Below are 25,820 nucleotides of genomic sequence, written 5' to 3' on the forward strand. Positions count from 1 at the left end.
GACACCAAATACAATTCAATGAGACTCTTGCCATTTTGGTTAATGATCTCTAACGAGGGCTTCCCCACTGCTCTTTCCCTTTTGTGGTTATCGCATTCTACGTTAGCATGAAAATCACCTATCACAAGGAGTAAATCCTGTTTTGGTATTCTATCAATCATACTTTGTAGGCAGGTATAGAACCTACCTTTTTCCTCTGTCAGCACATATCACCATATGATTCACATCATTACGACTCTGGTTTGGAATGTGGCGCATATAGTGGTTAGCTGATAGGTGTTTTTTCCACAGAATATGTCATGGTGAGCATTACTCCCTTTGAGTGTGTGTTGTCATTGTGACTTGAATAAAATGAGATCTTTGAAGTGCTTCTTATTCTCGTCTGTCAGTCTGCTGTCACTGATCCCCAGGATTTCAAGTCCATAGTTGTCTATCTGCCTTATGACCTGCAAGATCTTTGCTGTTTCAAACATTGTTCTCACATTCCTGTACCAACTTTGAAATGTTTTCTTGCTCCTGACATTAAATTTTTTGGGGTCTTGGCTTCCAGAGACTGATTTTTACTAGGAACCTTCATGTGACATGTGGAGTTGGCAGTACTCTGCTGAGCAGCCATTTTTACCAGAATGGTAGCCTGGTTCCATTTTTATAATGAAAATGAGAGAGGGTTTTTGTGTTTTATAAGGCTACATAGTTAGCCTTGTGCTCCATCCTCCCCACTTTACCTGGCTTGGGACCAGCAGCCACATCAAAGTGCAGCAGGTGGGGTTAATTGTAGCAATGGTGCATGAAAATTAGGTGTATAATTGCATGCGTTTTTGTGTGTGACTGTAGGGCTTCTCTGCCTGTTGTCAAATTAGGTTGTTACACCGATAAATGCCATTACTCAATCAACCTGCTATGTTCCCTCACACATGCAGCAGAAGAAAAATTGCAAATGTGTTGTCCCTGTAACTTCCTAACAGTTACTAACAGTTACAGTGGAGCAACTGTCTACAAGTTGATTAGTAAGAAGTGTTTAATAGAAAAGGAAGAAGGTGCAAAATTTTCAGAGGTGACATGTAAGGAAAAAGTGACTTTATTTTATTATTTTATTTTAAAAATTTGTTCTAAATGGACAAATAACAAAACACCCTGACGATCTCCTGTATTTTATTATTTTCAGGAGACCAAAATCAACTGTGTCCGACTGGCGACAAAAGGTATGTGAGACTCTTCCTCCCGGTTGCACGCTTATGCCGATATGGTGAAAGCTACAATGGTGACAACACTTAATTACTGTCATCACTCAAACGGTGGGCCTCATTTAAAACAGGTGTGGATTGCTCAGGCCAAAAGCCAGTTTCCAAACCCACTCTCCTGTCGGATCGAGTTAGCCTCCTCAAGTAGGAGTCTAGCTGCAGCAGCACAGGCAGTGGCTTGGGCTAGCTGCCTGAGTGCAAAGGTCCATTGGTAGGTACTGAGGTGGTTCGCCCCAGCTGCCCCTGTGATGCTGCGACCACACTGCTATTTTTAGTGCGCTAACTTGATCAGAGCTAGCACATGTAGCGCCTGTTTGTTAGACGTACCCACAGAGTCACTTGGGGGGGGGGTTTCTCTGCCAATATCTGGTGTGGTAAACAGCTTGTGTCACCATTGTACGCCCAAAGAGGATGAGCCATTTCCCCCTCCTTTGCTTGTGGCTCTGCTGTTGTGTAATGTCCCCTACCCCTTCCTGTTGCTTTCCTCTGTAGAGCTTCCTCATCAAACCATCGTCTTAATTCCTATCTCTGGGTTCCAAACATTCTGTGTGTCTCAAAATCTCCCTCCTCCCTACCCCGTCACTTTATCTAAACCTTGAGTTAGACGTCCATTTCAGATCATTCTCTTGGCTTTCTGGTGGTAGAAGGAGGTTCGGATGAGAGAGGGAGATAGGGACAGGTGAAAGAAGTTTGGATAGAACAAGAAACTACACGTATGTTTTGCCCAAAAAGTGACTGGGGTGTCTTCTGAGGTTTAGAAAAGTCTAGATAACTTCATTTTCAAAAGCCATAATTACATTCTTTCATCTCTGTAGTTCCTAGTTCTGGACTGGATGTGGAAGTGCTGAATTACTGTGTTTATGGTCTAGCCAATAGCAGGGAGTAGCACATACCTGGCAAGGAAGCAAGTATTCCTGTTCTTATAACTTCTCCTGGTTAGGATGGTCTGATTAGATTTGGATAGTTTGCAGTAGGTTTAAATAAGCATTTTAACATTGAGATAATTTTCCAAATGGATCGTGTTTTATTAGCCCTTGGGCTATCAAAAGAACCACCAGCTTATTTATTCTTGAGCGTTCATACCCTTTTTGGTCGAGAACTCTCGGATCATCTACATTAGTGATCGATATAATAGGGATGGGTAGAGCCTAAGACTCTAAGTGTCATTGTCTCATGGTAATCACTGTCCTCAGCACTGTTCTTGGTTAGCATGAATGGAAAAGAGCAGGAATTTATGAAAGTAATGTAAAAGGCAGTTGCTCATTTTCTCACTCGTGTGCGCGCATGCTCATTCACTCTCAGTGGGCATTACTTTTGATTTACAGGAAAGTGTCTTGTATCGTCATATCTTGAGGGTTGGGTTTTTTTGGGGGGAGGGTTGGTGTTTTTCTTTTTTTTTCTTTTTTGTTACATGTACTTTTCCATATGTGCTTATTTCTTTCCTTTTTTTTTTTCTTTTTATTTTGGCATGAAATGCAACTGTACATGTTTGAATGTCTGATCATGAGCTAGGGCACTGGAATAAATATACCTAAGGGGTAACTTTATGCCATACTACTTTGGCATATCCAAAGATACAATGTTGACTAGAACACTCAGGGATTATGTTGCAGCATCATTAGTATTCCCAATGATACAACATTTGTTCATGTCAAGAAATGGCACCTCTGCAAATAACAGGAGAAAAGGGGGATGCTCAATGTGGGGGAGTTGAGCATACAGCAAAATATTCCCTGTCTGTGATTTTGAATCTCTCTTGTTTTAAGGTACCCAAATGTCATGAGGCTGTTTCTCCTCCTGGTAGTAACTTTTTACAAGTCAATAGAACCATGCCACTGTACAGCCAGGTGTAAAAAAGGAGTCATGCCCCATGTCTGTAAACATATTGCACATCTCTACTATTAGAGCAATAGCCAGGTGTATTTCCATAAATATAATTACATTGTGATTATGGTCAAAAAATTATGCTCTTAGAATGGCGTCATCTTACCCAAAGTATCCCATCTTGTCTTGAGCATCATCAGCAAAGCTATCTGCTAATGTGTGACTACAGTGTCTTTATAAGAAGTGCTGTCAGAGGCAGAAAGAGTAAAACTTTCAGATTCCTGCCTGGTCTGGCAGCATTGGCAATTAGAAAGTCCACTTTTGACTTGTGTCATAGAATGACCACACTTTGTTTGGGCCCTGGTGAGAGACAATAAATGTGGGACTCTTTAATGTCCTTTTACAGACTCCCTTTTTAGTTTACGGGCCTGATCTTACTTACATATGTTTTACCCCAGAGTAATCCCATTGGCTTCAGTTCAGTTACTCCTGATTTACACTGGTGAAAGTGAGGTTAGAATCAAAACTATTAACTGTGCTTAAGTCTGGCAGATATTCTCTTAAACTGTCATTAACATGGGCAGTAAACTTGAATGTCAAAATAATTAAGCAATATGACTTGACAGGTAGTGTGTTACTGGGAGATTATAGCATATTATAGCTGTGAGGCACCAGACAAAAAGCTGAGTAACTTTAATTACTTGAGAAGTTCAACAAACCATTCCATTGTCACTGTTCCAGCCGGATGGGAAGGGCATTTGCCTTTAAATTCAATTCTCTCAGAAAATTAGACAACCCCTATTAAATGGCTTTAGTTTAATAAATAAATAAATAAATAAATAGAGGCAGTCAAGATGCTTCACAGCAGACTAGTTTTGCCTAATTCTATTATGGTGTCATTGAAATCTCTTGTTTAGCATAAAGGTGTTCAGATTGGCCCTTCATTTTCATTTCAGCTAAGCTCTGTTCATGGATTCTTTACTCGGAAAGAAGGAATTCTTTAGAGCACTAGCTACTAAAGGGCAAAGGCAGCTTGCAAATGGGGGGGTCCACCCCTTCAACGTCTCACTCACATGCTGTGTTCTGCAGTATGCTCTTCCTGAGTGTGCACAGTGCTCCTTGTTGGGTGAAATTGACCCCAAACAGAGGTCCAATACAAGGCCTGTGCACCCATAATGTCCCAAATGGCTTAAGTGGGACTTAAGTGGTACAAAGGTTTCATGCAAATGCACTGCATAGGGATTAGTTTCACCAGTTAGTGCAATCAGCAGCACATTCTCCAAGATACAACCAGTGGAATTCTACTGTGGAAGGCACAATTTCTAGAATGCATCTGCCACTATCCCGTCTCTTACTTACAGCACCGTCCGGGGCAAGATTTGGCCCATCAGAATACGTAGTGGGACGGGGAGGTTAGACTCTCAATGGGCATTACTGTCAGCTTTTGCCATGATATTGATGATCCATCAGAAAGCTTGGTGCATCTGTCTCATCTCCTGTAGCCATTTCATAATTCACTAATATGTTTTAGCTCACTAATTAACACCATTACCCTTATATATGCATTTATTTGCTTTCAGTGGCATTGGCCTCAAATCTCTTACCTCAACCATCCATAAACGTCTCTCCACAGACAGGCTACTCCTCTTTTTTAATTGCTGTGCAAAAAAAAAAAGAGAGAGAGAGAGAAAATTATAAAAGTGTTAGTCACCTTGGATGATTATTATTAGCATTTAAAAATAAGCTTGAAATTAAACCCCAATTTACCAGCTCTCTGCCAAACAGTTTTAATTCACAGTTTATTTATTTATTATTTATTGCCAGTTAGTTTCCTTGATGGCATTCATTTTATTTTATTTATTTTAATTTGATCCATTCTTTTGGAATTAACTGATCTCCCTCCTCCCCAGCACCCAGTGCATATTTATATTGACACTTTCTTTGAGAAAACGGCCACCTCTTCCTGAGAGGAAATGATTACCTCTTTTACTCTCAGAATGCAATAAATACATTTCAACACCTAATTGAAACCAAGGCAAAGGGCTTGTTAATGGCTCCTTATCTCTTGATATTAATTTCTTATTTCTTTTAAATGTGAGTTCTTGCAAATTAAAAAAAATGCAATTTTAATCATTAAGTGGTACATTTTTATTTTTTTTTTCCTTTTTTTTTTCTTGTGCATGCTGCCTGGGAACTGTTTTCCTTGTTCTTAGCAGTACTAGGTAGGCAACAGGTGACCACACGAAACCCGCCCAGCCTCTTGAGCACAGGTGATTATCAGTTCAGGACAAGGAAGGTCATTAAAAACTTCAAGGAGTTGAGCAGTTTCTTGATCTGTTGTTTTGTATTTTCCATGCATGGGGAGCCAATTTTGAAGTTACTCTCTCATTTAAAGGAGGGTTTTCTCTTACATGCCACTCTTTTACACAAAGCATGAAATTCACCACTGTGCAGAGGGCCAGCAGAAGGCCAAAGCAACACTTGTCCTCAAAATAACGCTCAAGTAGCATGTAAGTGGCGCATTGACTTCATGTTGGCCCTCTCCAGCTGGTGAATGTCACCCTGAGTGCACCTGGTGATGTTCTCACGCTGCTGCCTGCAATGCACTCAAAGTGACTGTGGCACTTCCTGGTGCTGGGTTAATGCACTCACTTTTTACTTTGGTGACCTGAGTTCCATTACTAAGTAGTGGGCAAGAAAAAATCAAAGACCAGATCGTACAAGCAGTGTGCCAAACTTCCATTGAAATCAGTGGGAGTTTCAGAGCATAGAGCTTTGCAGAATCAAACCCTCAATCTGGTGGTCTTAAACTAGTTCATGTCACAAAAATCACCACAGACAGCCACAGGTGAAGCTCAGAACTTGTCATGTGTTTGGCAGCCTGATTCTGAATGCATTTTCAGAGCTGCATGTAATAAACTTGTACCCTCATGCCAGTGCTGTGTCCAGTGCTATCAGTGTTTTTTTTTTGTTTTTTTTTTGCACCCAGCAACATTTAATTTTATCCAGAAAGTTTAAATGTGTGTGTGTGTGCGGGGGGGAGTTTCCTTCAACTTAACTTAAAAGATGTGGGATGCAATATACTGGGGTGTGACAGTCCACACAAGAGATCCACTTCCTGGACACTACAGTGCTAATAAACAATGGTCACATAAACACCACCCTATACCAGAAACCTACTGACTGCTATTCCTACCTGCATGCCTCCAGCTTTCACCCTGACCACACCACACGATCCATCGTCTACAGCCAAGCTCTGCGATACAACCGCATTTGCTCCAACCCCTCAGACAGAGACAAACACCTACAAGATCTCTGTCAAGCTTTCTTACAACTACAATACCCACCTGCAGAAGTAAAGAAACAGATTGATAGAGCCAGAAGAGTTCCCAGAAGTTACCTACTACAGGACAGGCCTAACAAAGAAAATAACAGAACGCCACTAGCCGTCACCTTCAGCCCCCAACTAAAACCCCTCCAACGCATTATTAAGGATCTACAACCTATCCTAAAGGATGACCCAACAGACTAGGGACCGAATGGCTAGGCAGCAGTTCTGCAGAAAAGGACCTAGGGGTGACAGTGGACGAGAAGCTGGATATGAGTCAGCAGTGTGCCCTTGTTGCCAAGAAGGCCAATGGCATTTTGGGATGTATAAGTAGGGGCATAGCGAGCAGATCGAGGGACGTGATCGTTCCCCTCTATTCGACATTGGTGAGGCCTCATCTGGAGTACTGTGTCCAGTTTTGGGCCCCACACTTCAAGAAGGATGTGGATAAATTGGAGAGAGTCCAGCGAAGGGCAACAAAAATGATTAGGGGACTGGAACACATGAGTTATGAGGAGAGGCTGAGGGAGCTGGGATTGTTTAGCCTGCAGAAGAGAAGAATGAGGGGGGATTTGATAGCTGCTTTCAACTACCTGAAAGGGGGTTCCAAAGAGGATGGCTCTAGACTGTTCTCAATGGTAGCAAATGACAGAACGAGGAGTAATGGTCTCAAGTTGCAGTGGGGGAGGTTTAGATTGGATATTAGGAAAAACTTTTTCACTAAGAGGGTGGTGAAACACTGGAATGCGTTACCTAGGGAGGTGGTAGAATCTCCTTCCTTAGAGGTTTTTAAGGTCAGGCTTGACAAAGCCCTGGCTGGGATGATTTAACTGGGAATTGGTCCTGCTTTGAGCAGGGGGTTGGACTAGATGACCTTCTGGGGTCCCTTCCAACCCTGATATTCTATGATTCTATGATTCTATGATTCTATGAACGCTCTCACAAATCTTGGGAGACAGGCCAGTCCTTGCCTACAGACAGCCCCGCAACCTGAAGCAAATACTCACCAACAACCACATACCACACAACAGAACCACTAACCCAGGAACTTATCCTTGCAACAAAGCCCGTTGCCAATTGTGCCCACATATCTATTCAGGGGACACCATCACAGGGCCTAATAACATCAGCCACACTATCAGAGGCTCGTTCACCTGCACATCCACCAATGTGATATATGCCATCATGTGCCAGCAATGCCCCTCTGCCATGTACACTGGTCAAACTGGACAGTCTCTACGCAAAAGAATAAATGGACACAAATCAGATGTCAAGAATTATAACATTCATAAACCAGTCGGAGAACACTTCAATCTCTCTGGTCACGCAATCACAGACATGAAGGTCGCTATCTTAAAACAAAAAAACTTCAAATCCAGACTCCAGCGAGAAACTGCTGAATTGGAATTCATTTGCAAATTGGATACTATTAATTTAGGCTTAAATAGAGACTTGGAGTGGCTAAGTCATTATGCAAGGTAGCCTGTTTCCTCTTGTTTTTTCCTACCCCCCCCCCCCCCCAGATGTTCTGGTTTAACTTGGATTTAAACTTGAAGAGTGGTCAGTTTGGATGAGCTATTACCAGCAGGAGAGTGAGTTTGTGTGTGTATGGGGGTGGGGGGATGTGAGAAAACCTGGATTTGTGCAGGAAATAGCCCAACTTGATTGTCATGCACATTGTGTAAAGAGTTGTCACTTTGGATGGGCTATCACCAGCAGGAGAGTGAATTTGTGTGGGGGGGTGGAGGGTGAGAAAACCTGGATTTGTGCTGGAAATGGCCCACCTGATGATCACTTTAGATAAGCTATTACCAGCAGGACAGTGGGGTGGGAGGAGGTATTGGTTCATATTCTCTGTGTATATATAAAGTCTGCTGCAGTTTCCACGATATGCATCTGATGAAGTGAGCTGTAGCTCACGAAAGCTTATGCTCTAATAAATTGGTTAGTCTCTAAGGTGCCACAAGTACTCCTTTTCTTTTTGCGAATACAGACTAACACGGCTGTTACTCTGAAACCTGAAGTTGTTTGAGTTGAATGAAATCATTGTAGGGATGTGTTCCACTTTCAATACTGTAAGATGATTCCTAAATTGGCTTCATTCCCTTTCCCAAATTAATATTGATTGCAAGATGGCAGCTCTGAAAAGATTGAACAGGCAGGGTACCAGACTTGGTACCTGAATGCCACCCAGGCTCAGAAGCATCAAGTCCAGAGTGAGGCTCTTCAGTCCTTTTCTAGTGTATCATCAAGCAAAAGGTATTTTGTCATTCAACAGAAGGAGCTGCCTGGGAGAGTTGAGTGCATATCAATCGTGAGAGCTCAGAAATGAACCCAAGTCTTAAACGTGACCAATGGAATATTGTGGAAGAAAAATATTTATGTTACAAAAATAATGCCAGTAAAAATGGCAATAGAAAGTCAGGGGAAATAAATCCTTCTACCCACATAATCTTGTTTCATGAGAAAACTGTTCCTCTAATAGGTCTTGTTCCTTCAACTTCATTTCAGAGAGTCCCATTGTTTTCTTAAATATATTCTGGTTTGGTAGACAGATAATGTATTCTTTAAACAAATCTAATCCCAGATCAAGTCTGTTTGTTATTGCATTTTGTCTTCTGATGCACTTGAATGTTATTCTTTTGACAGGTTTATTCCATTCTGTGCTATTTATTTGAAAAAGCTTCATTGCATTTCTTAGGTTAGATACACGAAAATGTTTTTCCTTAACATGTCTCTCCCTTCCAAAAGTTATTTTAAGTATAGGTTCCTGTAGCACCATAATTAAATGTTAATAACAGCAACACTTTAGTCACTCTTTATGAAAAATATTCCCCACTGGGAAAACAAATCAAGCCTTCTAATATTCAGATGTCCATCTGGCTGGTGAGCATTCTTATTTTCCTCAAATTTGGTAGCTTGATATAACTAAATGGATTTAAAATGTGTATTGTGGAGGGTTCCTGACTCAGTGAGATAATGCACCAGCCTTTATTTGTTGGAGAACTCAGTTCAAATGTGGATCAGGCTAGAAATGAAATGAATTAGTGACCTCAGCCCAATTCTTAGAGGACATCAGTCTGCCCCCTGGCACTCCTACACTGCTTGGTATTATTGTTGGTCTCTAATCAACAAAGGCCCCAAGCTGAAACTGTAGGAACGATGTTGAAGGTCAGGACTGAGATGAATTGGTAGAGTTCTGTTAAGGAACCTAACTTCCAGCAACATGACAGAATCCCACTCACAGCCAGTGCTGTGACTCTGTGGCAGGCATTTCTTGCACCACTGGCTAAAGGCCACCACTTGGCCCCAAGTATGGGAGTCACTCCACAGAAGAACAGAGAAGGAAGCTGAGAGGCAGTAGGGTATGACTGATTATCATCATGGAAGCTGAAGTCTCCTAAAAGGAAAGTTAGCAGGATGAGTAAGGAAAAAGGTGTGACAGTCAGGCATCAAAGCCAGAGAGGAAGATGCAAGCAGAACCAGGGAAGAGTATGCAGGAGGAAGTGGATGCCAGCTACCTGGAGAAAACCAGATTGCTGGTTTTTCAAAGGTAGGATAGGAAGAAAGGGATTGGAAGAGAGACGAGCAGTCTAATGCCACTCAGCAGCCTCCTGGTTTCGGCAGAGGAGATGTAATGCAAGCCAAAGGCAGAGCAGCTGCAGATGAAGAGCAGCAGGAAGATAATCTGTGAATAGAGGTCATAGTGATGTCCCGTGTTCATAATTTACATATTGTGCCATCAATACATGGGGTTATCAATATTCCTTGGCCTTTTCACTATAGATGAAGATTCTTCAGTGGATGTTCATGAATTACCATTGCTCCTCCACCGTGGATTGCTTAAAAAGGTTATCATGAATATATTATCATTGTCAATGTCCTGAAATAGAGCTTCCAAAGGCATGACAAACCTAAAGCTACTATTAATACATTATGCCTCTGTTTCCTTAAATAGGTTTCTCAACTAGCCCACAGTCAGAAACAGATTATTATTAATGCATTAAGGTTCTCAGTTTCCCTCAGGGACACTGTCTTAAAAAACCCCATAATGGCAGTAGAATGTTTAAGATAGTTACAAGAGAGCCAGATGTGGAGTGGGCCATTACGTAATACCACAGCACATGTGAATTAAAAGCCTTCAGTTCAGTAGTGTCTGAAAGTGTGACTTGAAAGGCCTGAAATCTTTCACACTATCATGAACCCCATTCTGCCCGAGTAATACAGCCTGTACAGTGTGAGTAGATAGACTCCCTAAAGCAGTTTGTACTGTGGACTATATGTGTCCCCCTCATGTTGCCCATGCTGTAGGGTGGTCTGCATCCTGCCTTCTGATGCTCCTCTTTCAGTGGGTTATGACAAAGAAGAATTCTTATTGGTTCATTGTGTCTCTACACTCACATGTAACCTGTAAACCCTTTGAATGGTCAGATTGAAAGTTAGCCTTGTTTCACTGTTGTACCAGCCTCTGGCCTTTGCTGAATATTTTGTAGTTTCCTCTGCTGAGCCAGTCAATGGGAGTTTTGACAGTAATTGTGATGAGAGTAAAAGCAAATGCTTACAAAGGACTAATCTTCATTAAGACATCAATCCTTCAGCTCTGAAACCACAGCTCCTGCACGTAGGGTATCAGATCCTGAAAAAGGAAAAAAAGAGAACTGTTGCTGAGTCAAAAGCTCCATTGAGCCTAATATGATGGTTAGTGTACCCCAAAAGCTGTGATTTTAAGGTTAGACTTAAATGTCCAGTGATGCATGCAATGAGTATACTAACAAAAGCCCACATTAGTGCAATATAGCATTTTGCTACATGCACAAATATGGACTTTTACAGACTTAAGGTATGTATGGACATTTTTATGAGCGCATGCATTGAGTCTCATATATATATCAAATGTGAGTGCTACTCAATAGTGTACATTCCCGGCTCCAGCTATCGTAGCTTTATACTTAAACATACAAAATGTATTTTTTCAGAAAATTCCATGTAGGTCTAGGTTGTGTGCGGTGAAGGCGAGCTGCAGTAACAACTGGGAGAGCCACGGTGAATTTTGTGAATTAGCAAACATGTGCTGGATTCTGATGCCTTACTCATGTTCAGCACCAGCTTAGGGGAAATTGATGGGAATGCTCAAAGCATAAGGCATTGCTGAGTGGCTGAAATTCAACTCTGTGCAGTGGGCCAACACAAGGCCTGTGTTAAGTCCCACTTAAGAACTATTTTGAAGGTTTCATTGGACTTAAACAGTGCATAGGATTGTGCTGCCTTCTCTACAGGGGTGAATTCCATGCAGTATGTATAAGGATATCAAAATCTATCCCTTACAGGTGAACAAAGAAAGAGCAGAAAGCCAAGTATGAGACATCCCAAATAGGCTGGCTGTTAGACAGTCCTAATTAGCGCTTGAGCAGGTGAGTTTTGGTGGATTGTTCCACTTTAAAAAAGCCTCCCTGAAAAGTGTGCTCCATTTTCTCCAATAATACAGAGAGAGGGGATGGGGAAATAAAAAACATATATCTTACCTTTTACTTTGGTTATATACTCCCGGTTTCTGCCATTACCTTGAACACAGCTGCTCTTCTTCAGTTCTCATTTGCAAAATAAGGATATTATTTACTTGCCTCATGGGTTGTCATGAAGGTTAATTAGTTGCTATTTGTATAACATATGATGTGTTTATTTTATTATGATAAGTGTATAATGTTTTCTCATTCATGCTACAAGTATGAGTGGTTCTCACATCCACACCACTCGAAAGCTTGACAATCTTTATAATATACAAAGAGGAATATAGAAAAGGTTAGTATAAGTTTCTACATAAGAGCCCTGATCTGGGCTGTGCTATTTTGGATCCATGATATCAAAGGCGTAGATAAAAACCCTTGAGAGAGATGGAGCTCAAGCAAGCTTGGACACTTGAAAATTCACCTCCTTGTATTTACCTGCATGCTCACACAAATTAAGACCTCTTTGTAAATTTGGCCTTGTGACTGTGTGGCCTCCTTCTTATAATTTACAAGTAACCTATTAATCCCTCCACATAAGCAAGGAATTATAATGGGGAAATGTTGTCACCATCTTAACTGCAGCATCGCTTGCACTCATCCCCATAGGACCCTTTAATAATATCACTATTACCTGTGATTCGTCTGTCCAAGTGAACACAATAACCTTTTCGATCCTTGGGCCAAAATATCTGCTGCTAGCAGAAATTAAATGATTCTGTTTTGATGGAAGGGGTGAGAACAAAGTGAAGAGAAGAAAAGCTTCCCTGGTAGATTTGGCTGGAATCTCCAGAATCATTGATTCTCTTATTGCTTTCTTTCATTATTCTTGCTCAGTTTAGTAACACTAATCATACCTCCTCACTGTGTGTTTATCTCATCCACCCACTGATTCCATATGCATCCCTGATCATTCTTTTTACAGAGGCCCGTCTTTCTCCCCTGCCTCCCGCTCCAGACACTACCACACCTACAATGTGCTGCTACTTTCTCTGCATTTATCGTTTGGCTGAAAGTTGTTGGCTCCTGGCAACTGGTTGCTCTCCTTGTCCCTTTTAAACCTTTTGTTTAGATGAAATTGTACCATTGAGTCCCGATTTATGAGGCATTAGGCCTCTGGTATTTACGTTCTTCAATAACTGTGGACAGAAAAGACACTATATTTTTACCTCAAGGAAAGGGTGGGTTTTTTTGTTTGTTTGTTTGTTTTTAATGAGTAGTTCCAGTTCTGGAAATGACCTCTGTGACATCTCTCTTTCTGGTTTTAATATATTGTTTTATTTGGTTTCTACTGTAGATAAATCTCTGCATTAAGCATCTTCACATAACTTTCATATGACTTTGTATTATGCCTCTATTTTCATACAACTTTGTATCAGATCCTTATGTTGAAAATTTTGTACTGAGCCTTGGTATAATGTTAAAAAAATGTAGTTTTGCTCTGAGTAGAATAATCAATTGCCCTGTTGAATGAATGAAAGGTCTGAATGACTAAGGTGTGGAAGGCAAGCACCTCCAGACAGCTGCAACAGTTGGAGAGGGGATGGAAGCCACACCCAAGAACAATAAAACTTGTCAAGTGGGCTCACTAAAGAAGAGCAGACATACTGACAGCCTTGGGGATTAGAAGCAAGCACCTTCTTTTGGGAACACCCTCTTTGCAGCATTGGGACAACACCCAGAGGGAAACAGCACAAAGGACCAACAGACACAGATTTTGAATCTGGTATAGATTTGCATGAGAGGGAAGCTGCTATGAAAGCGAGGTGTCTTGCAGAGGATCCCGGGTCTCGTCTTGTCAACATCGGAGCATTGATCTGGATTGGCAGAAGCCCGGCTCCACCCCTCCCCAGTCTAACTCACCTGGCCAGTGAAGTTAAGGGGAGCAACTAGTTGGTAACAACAACAAGACGGAGTGTGCTTGTGTGTGTGAGTGCATGAGTGTAATATATATCATATGCATATGATACAGTGTTGGTTGATACATGTGTTACCAGTAAATGTGGTGCTTTGCATTATTCCCCCGATAAGATCCTGTGCAATACTTTACGTACAACACTACTTCGTGGAAGGAAAGATCAGCATTTTATGTGCCTTGCTGAAGTCCTCATACTCTGGTACATTGTTGAGGATTATATTTTTATATTTGCAAACCAGTCTTCTCTAACACAACAAGTAAATTCAAACCTACTAAAACAATGCTTTTGTGTGCTTTCTTATTGATAAACAAATAGGTCTTTAGTCTAACATGGTTGTTGACCGTCTGTTTCAAGGTAGCCAGAGAAGCTATTCTTTGCAGGATCTTACTGTTATCATCTTCATTTATAACTAACTGTAGATACCTTCTGAGTAAATTGCATGGCCAAATTTTCAGAGGTGCTAAGCAGGTGCACCTCCATTAGAGCTTTAAACTTCAGGATATTAATCCATAGGATAACTTTGGAAACTCTCTTCCTAATCCTCAGAGGCCTTACTCACTTGTTGGCCAGTAGCATAACAAACAGTACATAAACTTATTAAGTTAAGGGTAAAATGTTCAAGTGATTCGGGAGCCTATGTCTCTTTTGAAAGTGGGTCTTATGTACTTTTGGAAGTGTCATACTCTGTGTATGGTCTATCCATTACTTGCAGCAAATAAAAATATAGCTTTACTTAACAGACTAAGGGCTTGTCTACACTGGCAAGTTTTGTCTCCCAAAAATGCCTTTTGGCAACAAAACAGTGATAGCATACACACTGCAACGGAACTTTCGTCGGAAAAAACACCCAGTTTTGGCGACAAAAAACTTCCACCCCTGCGAGAGACGTTTGTCTTTTCTCCTCCCTTTATTGTCGACAAACAGCCAGGGTAGACACCACGCCTTATTTTTTCAATTTTATTGGCCTCCAGAAAGTGTCCCACAATTCCCATGCTGCTGCTCTGGTCAGTGGTTTGAACTCCGCTGCCCTGCAGCCAACTCCCCCCACCCCACAAGCCCCAGGAATTTTAAATTCCATTTCCTGCTCGCTGGCTTCCCAGGTGAGCCTGGAGAGCTATCGCACCAAACGCGCTACTGCTTGGACCACCGCTGAGCTCTTGGATTTGATCAGTATATGGGGAGAGGAGTCTGTTCAGTTGCAGCTGCAATTGACCCTAGGAATTGGGACACATATGGGCAAGTTTCTCAAGGCTTGTGCAAAAAGGGCTATGATCGAGATACGCAGCAGTGCAGAGTGAAGATAAAGGAGCTGAGGCAGGTGTACCATAAGGCGCGGGAGGCAAACCATCACTCTGGTGGTGCACCTAAGACCTGCCACTTCTATAGAGAGCTGAATGCTATCCTCAGTGGTGACCCCACCTCGTCGCCGATGGCCCTGTGGATACTTCAGAGGCAGCAGAAAGAGGGGGTAACCTGGAGGCTGAAATTCTGGATGAAGAAGTGGAGCTGGAAGAGGATGTCGAGCTCTCAGTGGGACAGGCAGCCAGGAACTTTTCTCCACTCAAGAAGTGTTCTATGGGGAGCAGGAGGCAGATGAGATGCCAAGTAAGTTGCTGTGGCTTGTGTAGGGAATTGAAAAGTGGGAGGCAGGTAGTATTTTATGTGAGTGGGACATTGCCCTGTGTAGCTAATCTGCATAGCCAAGCAGGGTGTCGATGGACATCAAGACCTGTAGGGAATCCTCCAGAGAGAGGCTCTGGAAACTTTCCAAGAGGTACTTGTTAATCCTCTGCCGCAGATTCCAAGGGATTGCAGCCTTGTTAGTTCCCCCACTGTAGGAAACTGTACCATATCATTTAGCAATCACTGGAGTTGGGACCAGAGCGTCACATAGCTGAGCTGCATATAGACCGGGGTGAAAGCTGCAAGCATTCAGTAGTTGTGCTCTGGTTTCCGTGCTTACCCACAGCAGTGAGATGTCAGCCAGCAGATTGGTTGCCTGTGAAAAAGTGTATGATAATTTTAGAATGAGTTCCCTGCAAATCTGCCCTGCAAGCCGTGACCGTTTTGTCCGTATGCACAACTACCTTCTTCCCACTCTCAACACTCACCATGATTGGGGTGCTCGCAGAGCTGCGTGCCTGCCTAGAGTCAGTGAGAAAGTGATTGCTGCTAGTTGCAAAAGGCCTTTGTTACTGAAATATTTCAATCGTTTTCTGGAATGTACCAATCCCTCTTCTGTGCATTGTCCACAGCAGCCTAGTCCTTGAAGAACACGGGGTGATGATGACAGATCCTCCATATGCTATATTCCATGAGGATAAGATTTCTTTATGTGTACTCTGCAAATTCACCCTTAAAGAAGTTTTGGAATTTCACCTTAACCGATGAATTTGCTTACCTGTGTTGTTCCCAAAACCGCACGCTTCTGCAGAGGAATAAAGACTCCACTCGCTCGACGTTCAGCTGTCCATGGCTTTCTACCTAGAGAGAACAAAACCAATCAGGAAATCCCTGATCTCTGGCTGCATTCCACTCTGCTGTCAGCTTTCAAACCTCTCCCTGTTCCATGGGGTAAGAGCTTATTCCACCAGAGTGCAAGTAGCAACTATGTCATCACTTCAGGCAGTACCCCTTCTGGACACCTGTAAAGCGGACATGTGGGGCTCCTTTCACACATTTACAAGACACTATGCCCTGGTGCAGTACTCTTCTGCTGATTCCTTCTTTGGAATGGCAGTACTCTGCTCAGTCATACCATCTACATCCTCGCACCCTCCTCCTGCTTAGGTACTGCTTGTCAGTCACCCACAGTGGAATACAATAGGGACCATCACTTGAAGAAGAAAAGGAGGATACTTACCTGTAGCTGGAGGTTCTTTGAGATGTACGGTCCCTATCAATTCCACTACTCACCTTCCTTCCCCTTTGCTTCAGATCTTATCTGATTCACAGTAGAGAAGGAACTGGAGAGACCGTCAGTCTACCCCGACCTTTATCCCCTCAGTCAGAGGCAAGAGACAAGCCAGGGAGCATGCATGAACCAGTGGATGCTGATTTCAAATTCTCCACCTCTGGGTGCATGATTCTCATGCATAACCCACAGTGGAATACAGAAATACTGGAATGGCCCACCTTGATTATCACTACAAAAGGTTTTTCCCCCCCGCTTTCTTGCTGGTAATAGCTCACCTTACCTGATCACTCTTGTTACAGTGTGTATGATAACACCCATTGTTTCATGTTCTCTGTGTATATAAATCTCCCCACTGTATTTTCCACTGAATGCATCCAATGAAGTGAGCTGTAGCTCACGAAAGCTTATGCTCAAATAAATTTGTTAGTCTCTAAGGTGCCACAAGTCCTCCTTTTCTTTTTGAAGAACTTTCAGTTACAGGTAAGTAAACCTCCATTTCTCTTTTGTCTATGGCTCTTCATATCTTTCCCTCCAATTTCACTTTTTAGTTCAACTTCGTAACCAATATTTTAAATATGGAGCATTTAAATGTGGAGCACGGTTTTTGTGACAGGCCCTACAAAGAGCAAACTTGTATTTTAAATTATATCGACACGCCTTTTCAGGTCCATCCCTTCAATCACCTATCTTTTAAGAGTGTTTTTCTTGTCAACCATCACCTCACTTTTTTTTTACTGGCTGGCTTCTCATTCTCAGTTTTTATTGGTGCACTTAAATTTTCCAAGTGAAAATTTTACTTAGTGTTGTCTTGTCATGTGACCAGGACATGGGTGGTAGTTCTTAGAGATCAGGAGTCAGGCCTAGTGGTCCGATCAGGAATCAAGCATAGTGGTTGCAACAGGAGTCAGTAGCCAGGAATCTTAGCCCAGTGTCATAGCTAGAGGAGTCAGAGCCCCGGATTAGAAGTGAAGTCAGAGGTCAGAAATGGGAGCAGAGGGTCAGAACCAGGTTACCTGGAGTGGGGCAAGACTGGGTCCAAAACAGTAGCAAGACTGCGAACGAGCAAGATGCTACTTTCAATTCAGGTCTTTCAGCCTCTAGCAAGTTGGTGACCCATCTGCAATTCCTCTACCTAGCTTACAACTCCTTCCTTTCTGTGAACTGCTCAAGTTTTTACTAGCATTCCTTGAAAGGACTCAGGAAATCTGGAGTTTAGGTCCTCGTGTCAAATAGTTGTGTGGTCCTGGGCAAGTCTCTGAATGCCTGTGAACCCTGTTTTCTGATCTGTAAAATGAGGATAAGAATAATTAACTACCTATCTTGCATGAGTGTTATGATAATTTAATCAATGTATGAACTGTACTTTGAACTGATAAAGTACTAAGTATTAATGATTACAAGGATTTGGGGTATCTCAGGGGTATCATTTAAGTTCATACTATTCTGATTCAGTAGCATAGATAAAAATCAGTGTTTTAAGACAGCAGTTCAGATTGGAGCCATCTGCATTGTATAACAAGAGGTCCATTAAATCTTTTCTGATGCAACTTCCTGTTCTATGAATCCAAGCAGTTCAATTACTGTTCCTTGTGGACAGAAACCCCTTCAACTCAGAGGCCCAAGAGAAATCTTCTGAAAGATTTAGTTTATTGGAATAAACAATGCAGCTCAGATACAGTAAAACTCATTTTGGATTTTAAAGTTCCTTTTCCCAAAGAATGGATTGTTAATTTACCAGTTGCCACAGTGCCAGCTTTGTTCATGTTATGAAGCAGGGGAGGATTGAATTAGAAAGGTCGGATGCTCCAGTGAGCCTTAGGAAACTAACATTCTGTCACAATTTAGGACCAGTTTTCCAATAGTTGCACATTACAGAAAAGCAGAGTCTGATGGGACATAGCTCTTTACCAGTCACCATCAAGGATAGATGGATTAGAACCCTTCGGCACCTGTGGGTACATTAATAAAGACAGCACTGATTGATGACTCACAAATCTGACTTTTGTGGGTTGGTCAGGTTCATGGCTTTGGAGAAGAACTCATTCCCCCACTCTGCGTTCTTTACATCTCTGCAGTGTGACGTAAGTTGTATCTTCTCCTGTTAAAGAGCTCCAGGGACCATGCATTTTCTGCACTGCAGATTGTTTCTGCAGATTGCCTATACGCACACCAGTGAGAGGTGGGGTCATCTCATGGGGATAATGCATGAGACTGGGAGTCAGGAGACCTGGTTTCTATTTTTGACTCTGCCACTGATCTATAAGAGCTTGGGAAAGGCCCTTCACTTTGTGCCTCTGTTTCCTCCTCTCCTTTGTCTTGTCTATTTAGAAAATAAACTCAGGGCAGACAACTATCTCACCAATATTTGTACACTGCCCTTCAAGATGTGTACTTGATCTCAGCTGTGGCCTTTCAAGACTATTGTAATATAAAAAATAAAATGGTAACCCCCTTGTGCTCCCCAAACACACACCTTACTATTCCAAGTATCAGGTTTTATTTAAGGGAAATAAATTTCTTCTATCAAACATGGTGGAAATCTCCACTAGGAGCTAGAAGGATAGTAACTACTAAACTCATTCTTTCTTGTGATCACCACACAATGCAGCTCTCCAGAAGGGAAAGTGTGGTCATTAAATAGAGTTGTACAAAGTCTTTCAGCTGTGTTTGGTGATATTTCTGTGAAACATCCCATTTGAACTATTTTACAAGCTTCCAAACCCATTGATCTTGAAAGGAGAGAAACAAACCTAACTCAGAAAAGGGGTGGAGTAGAATGCTGAAGTCAAGGAGATGCATGCACCCATGGCTGAAAGGCACATGTGACAGCAGCAACAGTTGTCTTATGCGTATACAATATTATTTGCCTTATGGACCCCATGCTGCTAGAATAAAGATGTCGCCAGGCACTAAGAGCTGGTTGAATTCCAGCTGGCAGTACTAGTGATCATGAGGAATGCCGCCAATAGGAAAACACACACGACTTCTGATGCAGTAAGAGAACTCTGATCTGTTTCAAGTGATTGTTCCCTTGCAACGTTATAACAATGTGAGGCTTAGGAATTATTAATACTGTAAAATTATCAATTCCAAGACAGTTAGCTGAGGCAGATTGACTCTCTTAAGATGGCTTGGAGAATTTGCGAAAAGCAGCCTCCTCTTCTGAAAACCCAAGTGAAAAACAGCTTTTGCTGTATCTCCTGAGCGCTTGGAGTAAACTCAACCAATCAGGTAACTAAAATAAATAGTATGAGACTCAAACTGTGTAATCTCCATCATGCGACCTGTCTCAGCCAAGCGCTGAAATTTGATGAGTGAAATTTGTAATACCAGTGTCAGAAACTGTCTCAAAATATTTGAGGACATCGGATGGGGCAAAAACTGTTGTGTCCAATTTCAAACATGTGGCAGATGTTCTAACACCATTTTCGAACACCACTATGTGATCATGGATACAGTTTGCACTTAAATTAAAACTGATTAGGAGTACTTTTGAGTTTCAAGTCAAACACTTTGGACAGCTCAAGTATTAACCCGCCACAGCAAGAAAGCTGCACTATTAGCATACATTCTGCTCTGTCAGTGAGTCAGGATTGTCCAGCTGATGGGATGTTCTGTAACTCTTAAACAACCTCACTCAAGTCCTGAAGAGACAAAATGCAAATGGATATTATGTAAATCCTACTATGCATGTTTTATTTTCAATTCCTTGTATTTCTAGGTTACTTTTCATACTGAAGGATCCCAAAATGTTTTTCAACTGCATGTACACAGGAATTATTTCTTACACACTAATCAACTCTGCTGGAAAGCGCTATAGGGTGGTGAGGCCCTTAGATTTAATTCTCATTTGAAATATGGACACTTCTAAGCACAGTATTCCCTGACAATATGCCAGACTGAAAGTGAAGAATGCCATCTCCTGAGTATGCTTCATGGCTTCCTGTCATGGCATAGGTTTTCCTTTAGATAACTGCTGTTAAGCCTGTTAGAGAAGATGTGGTTACAGCCTCAAAGGTGTATTATAGCATATAACTGATTGATTGATTTATACAGATATATAGGTGGATCTATGATGACTGCAAAGACTGTCAAAAGACTTCAAAGCAGCCTCATAATCTCACCTTGAATCTTCAGCACTTCTCTTGCAGATGGCACTATATTTGGCAATTTGATATGGCAATACATAAGCTATGTTCAAAATATTACTGCTGTAAATGGATAGCTATTATAAATGTTTGTTTTCAGACATCAAAGGATTTTGAACTCCTGACATAATATAAGGTATTTTAAATAAAAAGAAATAGTATGAGACTCCAACTTTGTAACGTCCATCATGCAACCAGTCTCAGCCAAGTGCTGAAATTTGATTAATGAAATTTGAAATACCAGCATCCAAAACTGTCTCATAATATTTGAGGACACCCAAATGAGGCAAAAAGATGAGAAGTAATTCTTCCACTCTACTCCGCACTGGCAAGGCCTCAGCTGAACTATTGTGTCCAGTTCTGGGTGCACGTTTCAGGAAGGATGTTGACAAACTGGAGAAAGTCCGGAGGAGAACAACAAAAATGATTAAAGATCTGGAAAATATGACTTATGAGGAAAGATTGAAAAAAAATGGGTTTGTTGAGTATGGAGAAGAGAAGACTGAGGGGGGGACATGATGACCGTTTCCAAGTACATAAAAGGTTGTTACAAGAAGGAGGGTGAAAAATTGTTCTCATTAACCTCTGAGGATAGGACAAAAAGCAATGGGCTTAAATTGCAGCAAGGAAGGTTTAGGTTGGACAGTAGGAAAACCTTCCTAACTGTCAGGGTAGTTAAGCATTGGAAAAAATTGCCTAGAGAGCTTGTGGACTCTCCACCATTGGAGGTTTTTAAGTACAGGTTAAACAAACACCTGCCAGGAATGCTCTAGTTATTACATAGTCCTGCCTTGAATACAGGGCACTGGACTAGACCAGGTTCCTTCCAGTCCTATGCATCTATCATTCTATGAAAGTCAACATCACCCATTGTAATTAGGAAGAGCCTGCAGGGGAAAAGACACCTGTTTCTATAAGTGATTCACAGAAACATTCTCAACCTCACCTGGTAGGATGTGTGTGATGGGGTGTATCAATGTGACACTACAACTAAAAGGGTTAATTAAGGAGCAACTCTGGGACAAGGTGACCCCACCCAGCTGCACCTGCTTAATAGTGAGCCAGGCAGCTTTGAATGGGCCTGACAAGCCAGGGAGAAGGACCTACCCTGAGAGCTCCAGAGAAAGGGCAATGCAGAAACCTCCTCCTGGAGAGGAAGAACCTGTTGGTTGAGCCCAGTCGGTCTGAAGGTTCAGCTAGTATCTCGTCTCTCACTACTGTGAGACAGACTGCAAGACTTTGACAAGAGAGTGGGTGGTAGGAAGGAGCCCAGGGAGGCAACCGTAAGGCACTCCTGTGTACTAGACATTTGGTAACCCTTACAGGGTCCTTCGAGGAGATAAGACTGAGTAATTACCTGACCAGAGAGTCAAGTTAATCCCCAATAAAAGACAGACCTCCACCAGGTGTGAAAGTGTCCCAGTGGAAAGACTAGAGGCATGGCAAACAGAGGTCTAAGCCCCTGACCACCAGGCAGTACCACCAGCAAACTCCATCCATCACAATGTGTCACTTGTCATGTGGACTGTCTCTAGTGAGTGGCCAGTTCACATTATTAAGGCAGTGTGGGGATGAATTTTAAAGGAGAACTTTCAAACTTAAAAGAAAAAAAAGCTCCTCCAGTCTACCACGGTGTGGAGTAAAGAGAGTTTCACATCAGAACTCTGGTTCTAAGCACTCTTGATCTTTGAGGACCAGTCTGGCTCTCTCTAGCCTCTCATCAAATTTTAGACTATTCGCCCATTAGTGTGGAATTTCCATGTGTGTCTGAAAACAAAATGTCTGGAAATTAGGTTTTTTCCTTTATTTACTTGTCATTGGTCCATGTTTGTCCTTCAACAGCTAACGAGAACAAAACACCCTCTTGAAACAGCATCTCCTGTTTGTTTTAGGGACAGATCCTCGTCCCATTGAAGTCCATCAATTTGGACAGGTTTGAGCAGTAGGAACTTATCTACATCCTGTGTATTCTTTACTTGTTTTGTTTATGCAGATGTATTGTGATTCATATTGGCCAGTACAATCTTTTAAATCACATGACAAAATAATGACAAAAATTAATCAATGAGACTCCTGACTGTGTCTCAGAAAGTTGACTCAAACACTAACTAGTCTTGGTGAACAGAGAATCCATACAACTTTCCTTAAAGATCAGCACACTTGGGCTTTGTCAGACTAATCAGAGAAGCAAACTTCAGAGCCTTCTAATGAGAACAGTTTGCTTTCCACCCTTGGTCCCCCTTCCCAACCTATAAGTGTTCAACTTTGAGGGCTGCAAGTATGAGGACCCAGCTGACTTCAACAGACAAGGTGGCTCATGCAGTCAGGTTCTGATCTTGGTTGTAAATTCAAGTAATCACAAGGAAGTCAGATATTGTATCAGTAACTAAATAAATAATAGCAACAATGCAATTGACATCAGCATTTGTCCCATAGTTTCTAAGGCAACCACAATTCAAAATGTGACATTACCCAGGGTACAATCTGGACTGCTGAACAGCAGTGTCCTTAATTCTCTAGCCTGGGGTGTCTTTTATGCTGCTATGCTGTCAGAACACCCACTCCTGGCCTGTTCACACAGCCATCAGCATGCAAATTCACTCCCAGAGCACTCTGCCCAGTCACTCATTAATTATGTATAGGGCAATACTTGCAAGCTCTTAGTCCCAACCTTGTTCCCCCGTAATATGTGTCTTGTACTGTCCAGCAAACCATTGAACAATGCAAGCTCATAGAAATTCCATCATTTCATCAAAGGAAAATGATATATGCACCAGCATTGTTATCCCAAATGGAGTTTCCTTCACACTGATTAATCCAAACACACTGGTTAAGATAAAACAATAAGATATGTTTATTAACTGCAGAAAGATAGATTTTAAATTATTACAAGTGTTGATGCATAAAAGTCAGGATTGGTTACAAAAGAAAATAAAAGAGTAATATGCAAGCTAATACCTAACTTAACAAGCTAAGTGAATGTAAAAGGAAAGGTTTTCTCTCACCATACGCTGTTGTAAATTTTGCAGGCTGGATCTCATTTCAGCCTGGGACCACTCTGTCTTAGTTTAGTTCTTTGAGAGTTGATGCCATGAGCAGAGAGATGGGAGTAGGACAGGTGAAGTCAAATGTTTCCTCCCTCTTTATAAGTCAGTCTCATGTGCTAGAAACATCTGTGCTGAGTCATGGTGACGTGCAGTCCATTGTGGATGTGAAGTTTGAATAGTCCCTGTGATGAAGTATAAATTTCTTGTTTACACCTCCCATCAGCTGAAGGATGGCTGCTTAAGTAGGTGATGGCCGTTTAACACGTGTCTGGGATGCTAGCGTATCTTTGTCTCTGAAAAATTGGTTTGTAGGACCCAGAATTACTATGTATTTCAGTTACAATCATACAGTAGAATCTTATACCCTCACATATAGTGTTGCTACACATATTTTAACAGAATAATGATATTCAGCAAATTATGACTTTTCAAATGATACCTCACAAGGCATACTTTGTACAAAATGAATCATAGTCTTGTAAAAGTGGTAACCATAATAGTATAGACTGTCACACAAAACCTTTAGGCTTTCTGAATCAAACTCAACCCATTTAAATTGTATCTGGAAGGAAATCAGTGCAGGAGCTAGTGAAGTCTACATGGCATAGGTGTAATAGGCTTCCCATGAGTAGCACCGCTAAATAATTGGGCAGCCACATTCTACAAAGTGATCAACTATTGAAGGGGAAACAGAACCTTGAAGTCAGACCTTGGCAAGTAAGTGAAAGAGGAAATGCTTTTCAAAGAGTAAGTTTATAAATATATTTGATATTTAAATGCACATGGTGTACATTTTCTGTTGAGGTGAAAATTGCGTTGCCTTGCCAAAAACAGAAGAACTCATACGTGGAACAAAGGAAATGATTTGAGGGGCAGGAGGGTTGGTTTGTGTGTTTGGATTAATGTTTGTTGATGTGTAATCAGTGTAGTGGCAAATACATATTTTTTCCTACTGCAGAAGAAAAAATGTTGCTACAAAACTATTATGGGGCTGCTTCACTGTAAACTTTGTGCTGTTTGCTATTTCTGTCCCTAAGATTAGCACCTGCAGCTAAACTTAAATTAAATTTATAACTGCTATTAATTCTCCTGTTTCTGGGTATAAGCTGATTACTATCTGAAGAAGACATTTTCCCCGATAGTATAATATTATAAAATTAATCAGGTGTATTATATTGGGGCTTTACACCTCCCTCTGAAATATCTGGTACTAGCCACTGCTGAAAGCAGTAGATCAGGCTAGATGGACAATTTGTTTGCTGCAATTTGTTGATATGTGTATCATTAGGTTTTAACTATTCAAATCTGATCACTATGGGATATTTTCTACAGGTTCTAATTTTTATTTCCTTCCTCCCTCCACCTTTTAAGGAGCTTCCACCCAGAATTCCAATGCAGTGGAGCCTGAAAAGCAAGCTGACAACACAGTGAAAATGGCTGGGGTTATAGCTGGCCTTCTGATGTTTGTTATTATCCTCTTAGGAGCAATGCTCACCATCAAAAGGAGGTAAGTCTCTGCTTTGCTTCCATTGTAGAGCTACTGGCTGGGACTCCTTGTATTTTATTGAAGCTGTTACCTCAGTTGAGATAAAATGTTTCACTTGTGTTCATGTGGTGGAAAGGATTTGGGTGGTGGTGGTGGTTGTTATTTATTTGTATCAACGTAGCACCTACAAGCCAGGGCCCCGTTGTGCTGGGCACTATACAAACCCAGAACAAAAAGACAGTCCATGTCCCAAAAAGCTTACAATCAAAGACAAGGGACAACAGATGGAGACAGACATTTGGAAGAATACAAGGAAACAATGATACAGTATTGGCCAGCCTGACGGACAGTGGTTTCAGCCCATCAGCAGCTTAAACATTCTCAAGTGTTTTGGAGGCATCATGGG

General features: G+C 41.6%; 1 protein-coding gene across 2 annotated transcripts in view; it reads left to right on the top strand.

The window, feature by feature from the left end:
* Nucleotides 1-25,820, top strand: part of PTPRT (protein tyrosine phosphatase receptor type T) — a 734,569-nt gene that overhangs the window by 606,062 nt on the left and 102,687 nt on the right. The window contains exons 13-15 of one of the 2 annotated variants that reach the window (XM_073309805.2): nt 1,166-1,202; nt 5,279-5,335; nt 25,300-25,435. In XM_073309805.2, coding sequence (XP_073165906.1) covers nt 1,166-1,202; nt 5,279-5,335; nt 25,300-25,435 — 230 coding nt within the window. The remainder of the gene's footprint in view (nt 1-1,165; nt 1,203-5,278; nt 5,336-25,299; nt 25,436-25,820) is intronic. The other variant, XM_073309804.2, reaches the window with a different exon arrangement.

Source organism: Lepidochelys kempii, chromosome 13, assembly GCF_965140285.1.
Source record: "Lepidochelys kempii isolate rLepKem1 chromosome 13, rLepKem1.hap1, whole genome shotgun sequence".
In the NCBI taxonomy this organism is placed as follows: domain Eukaryota; kingdom Metazoa; phylum Chordata; order Testudines; family Cheloniidae; genus Lepidochelys; species Lepidochelys kempii.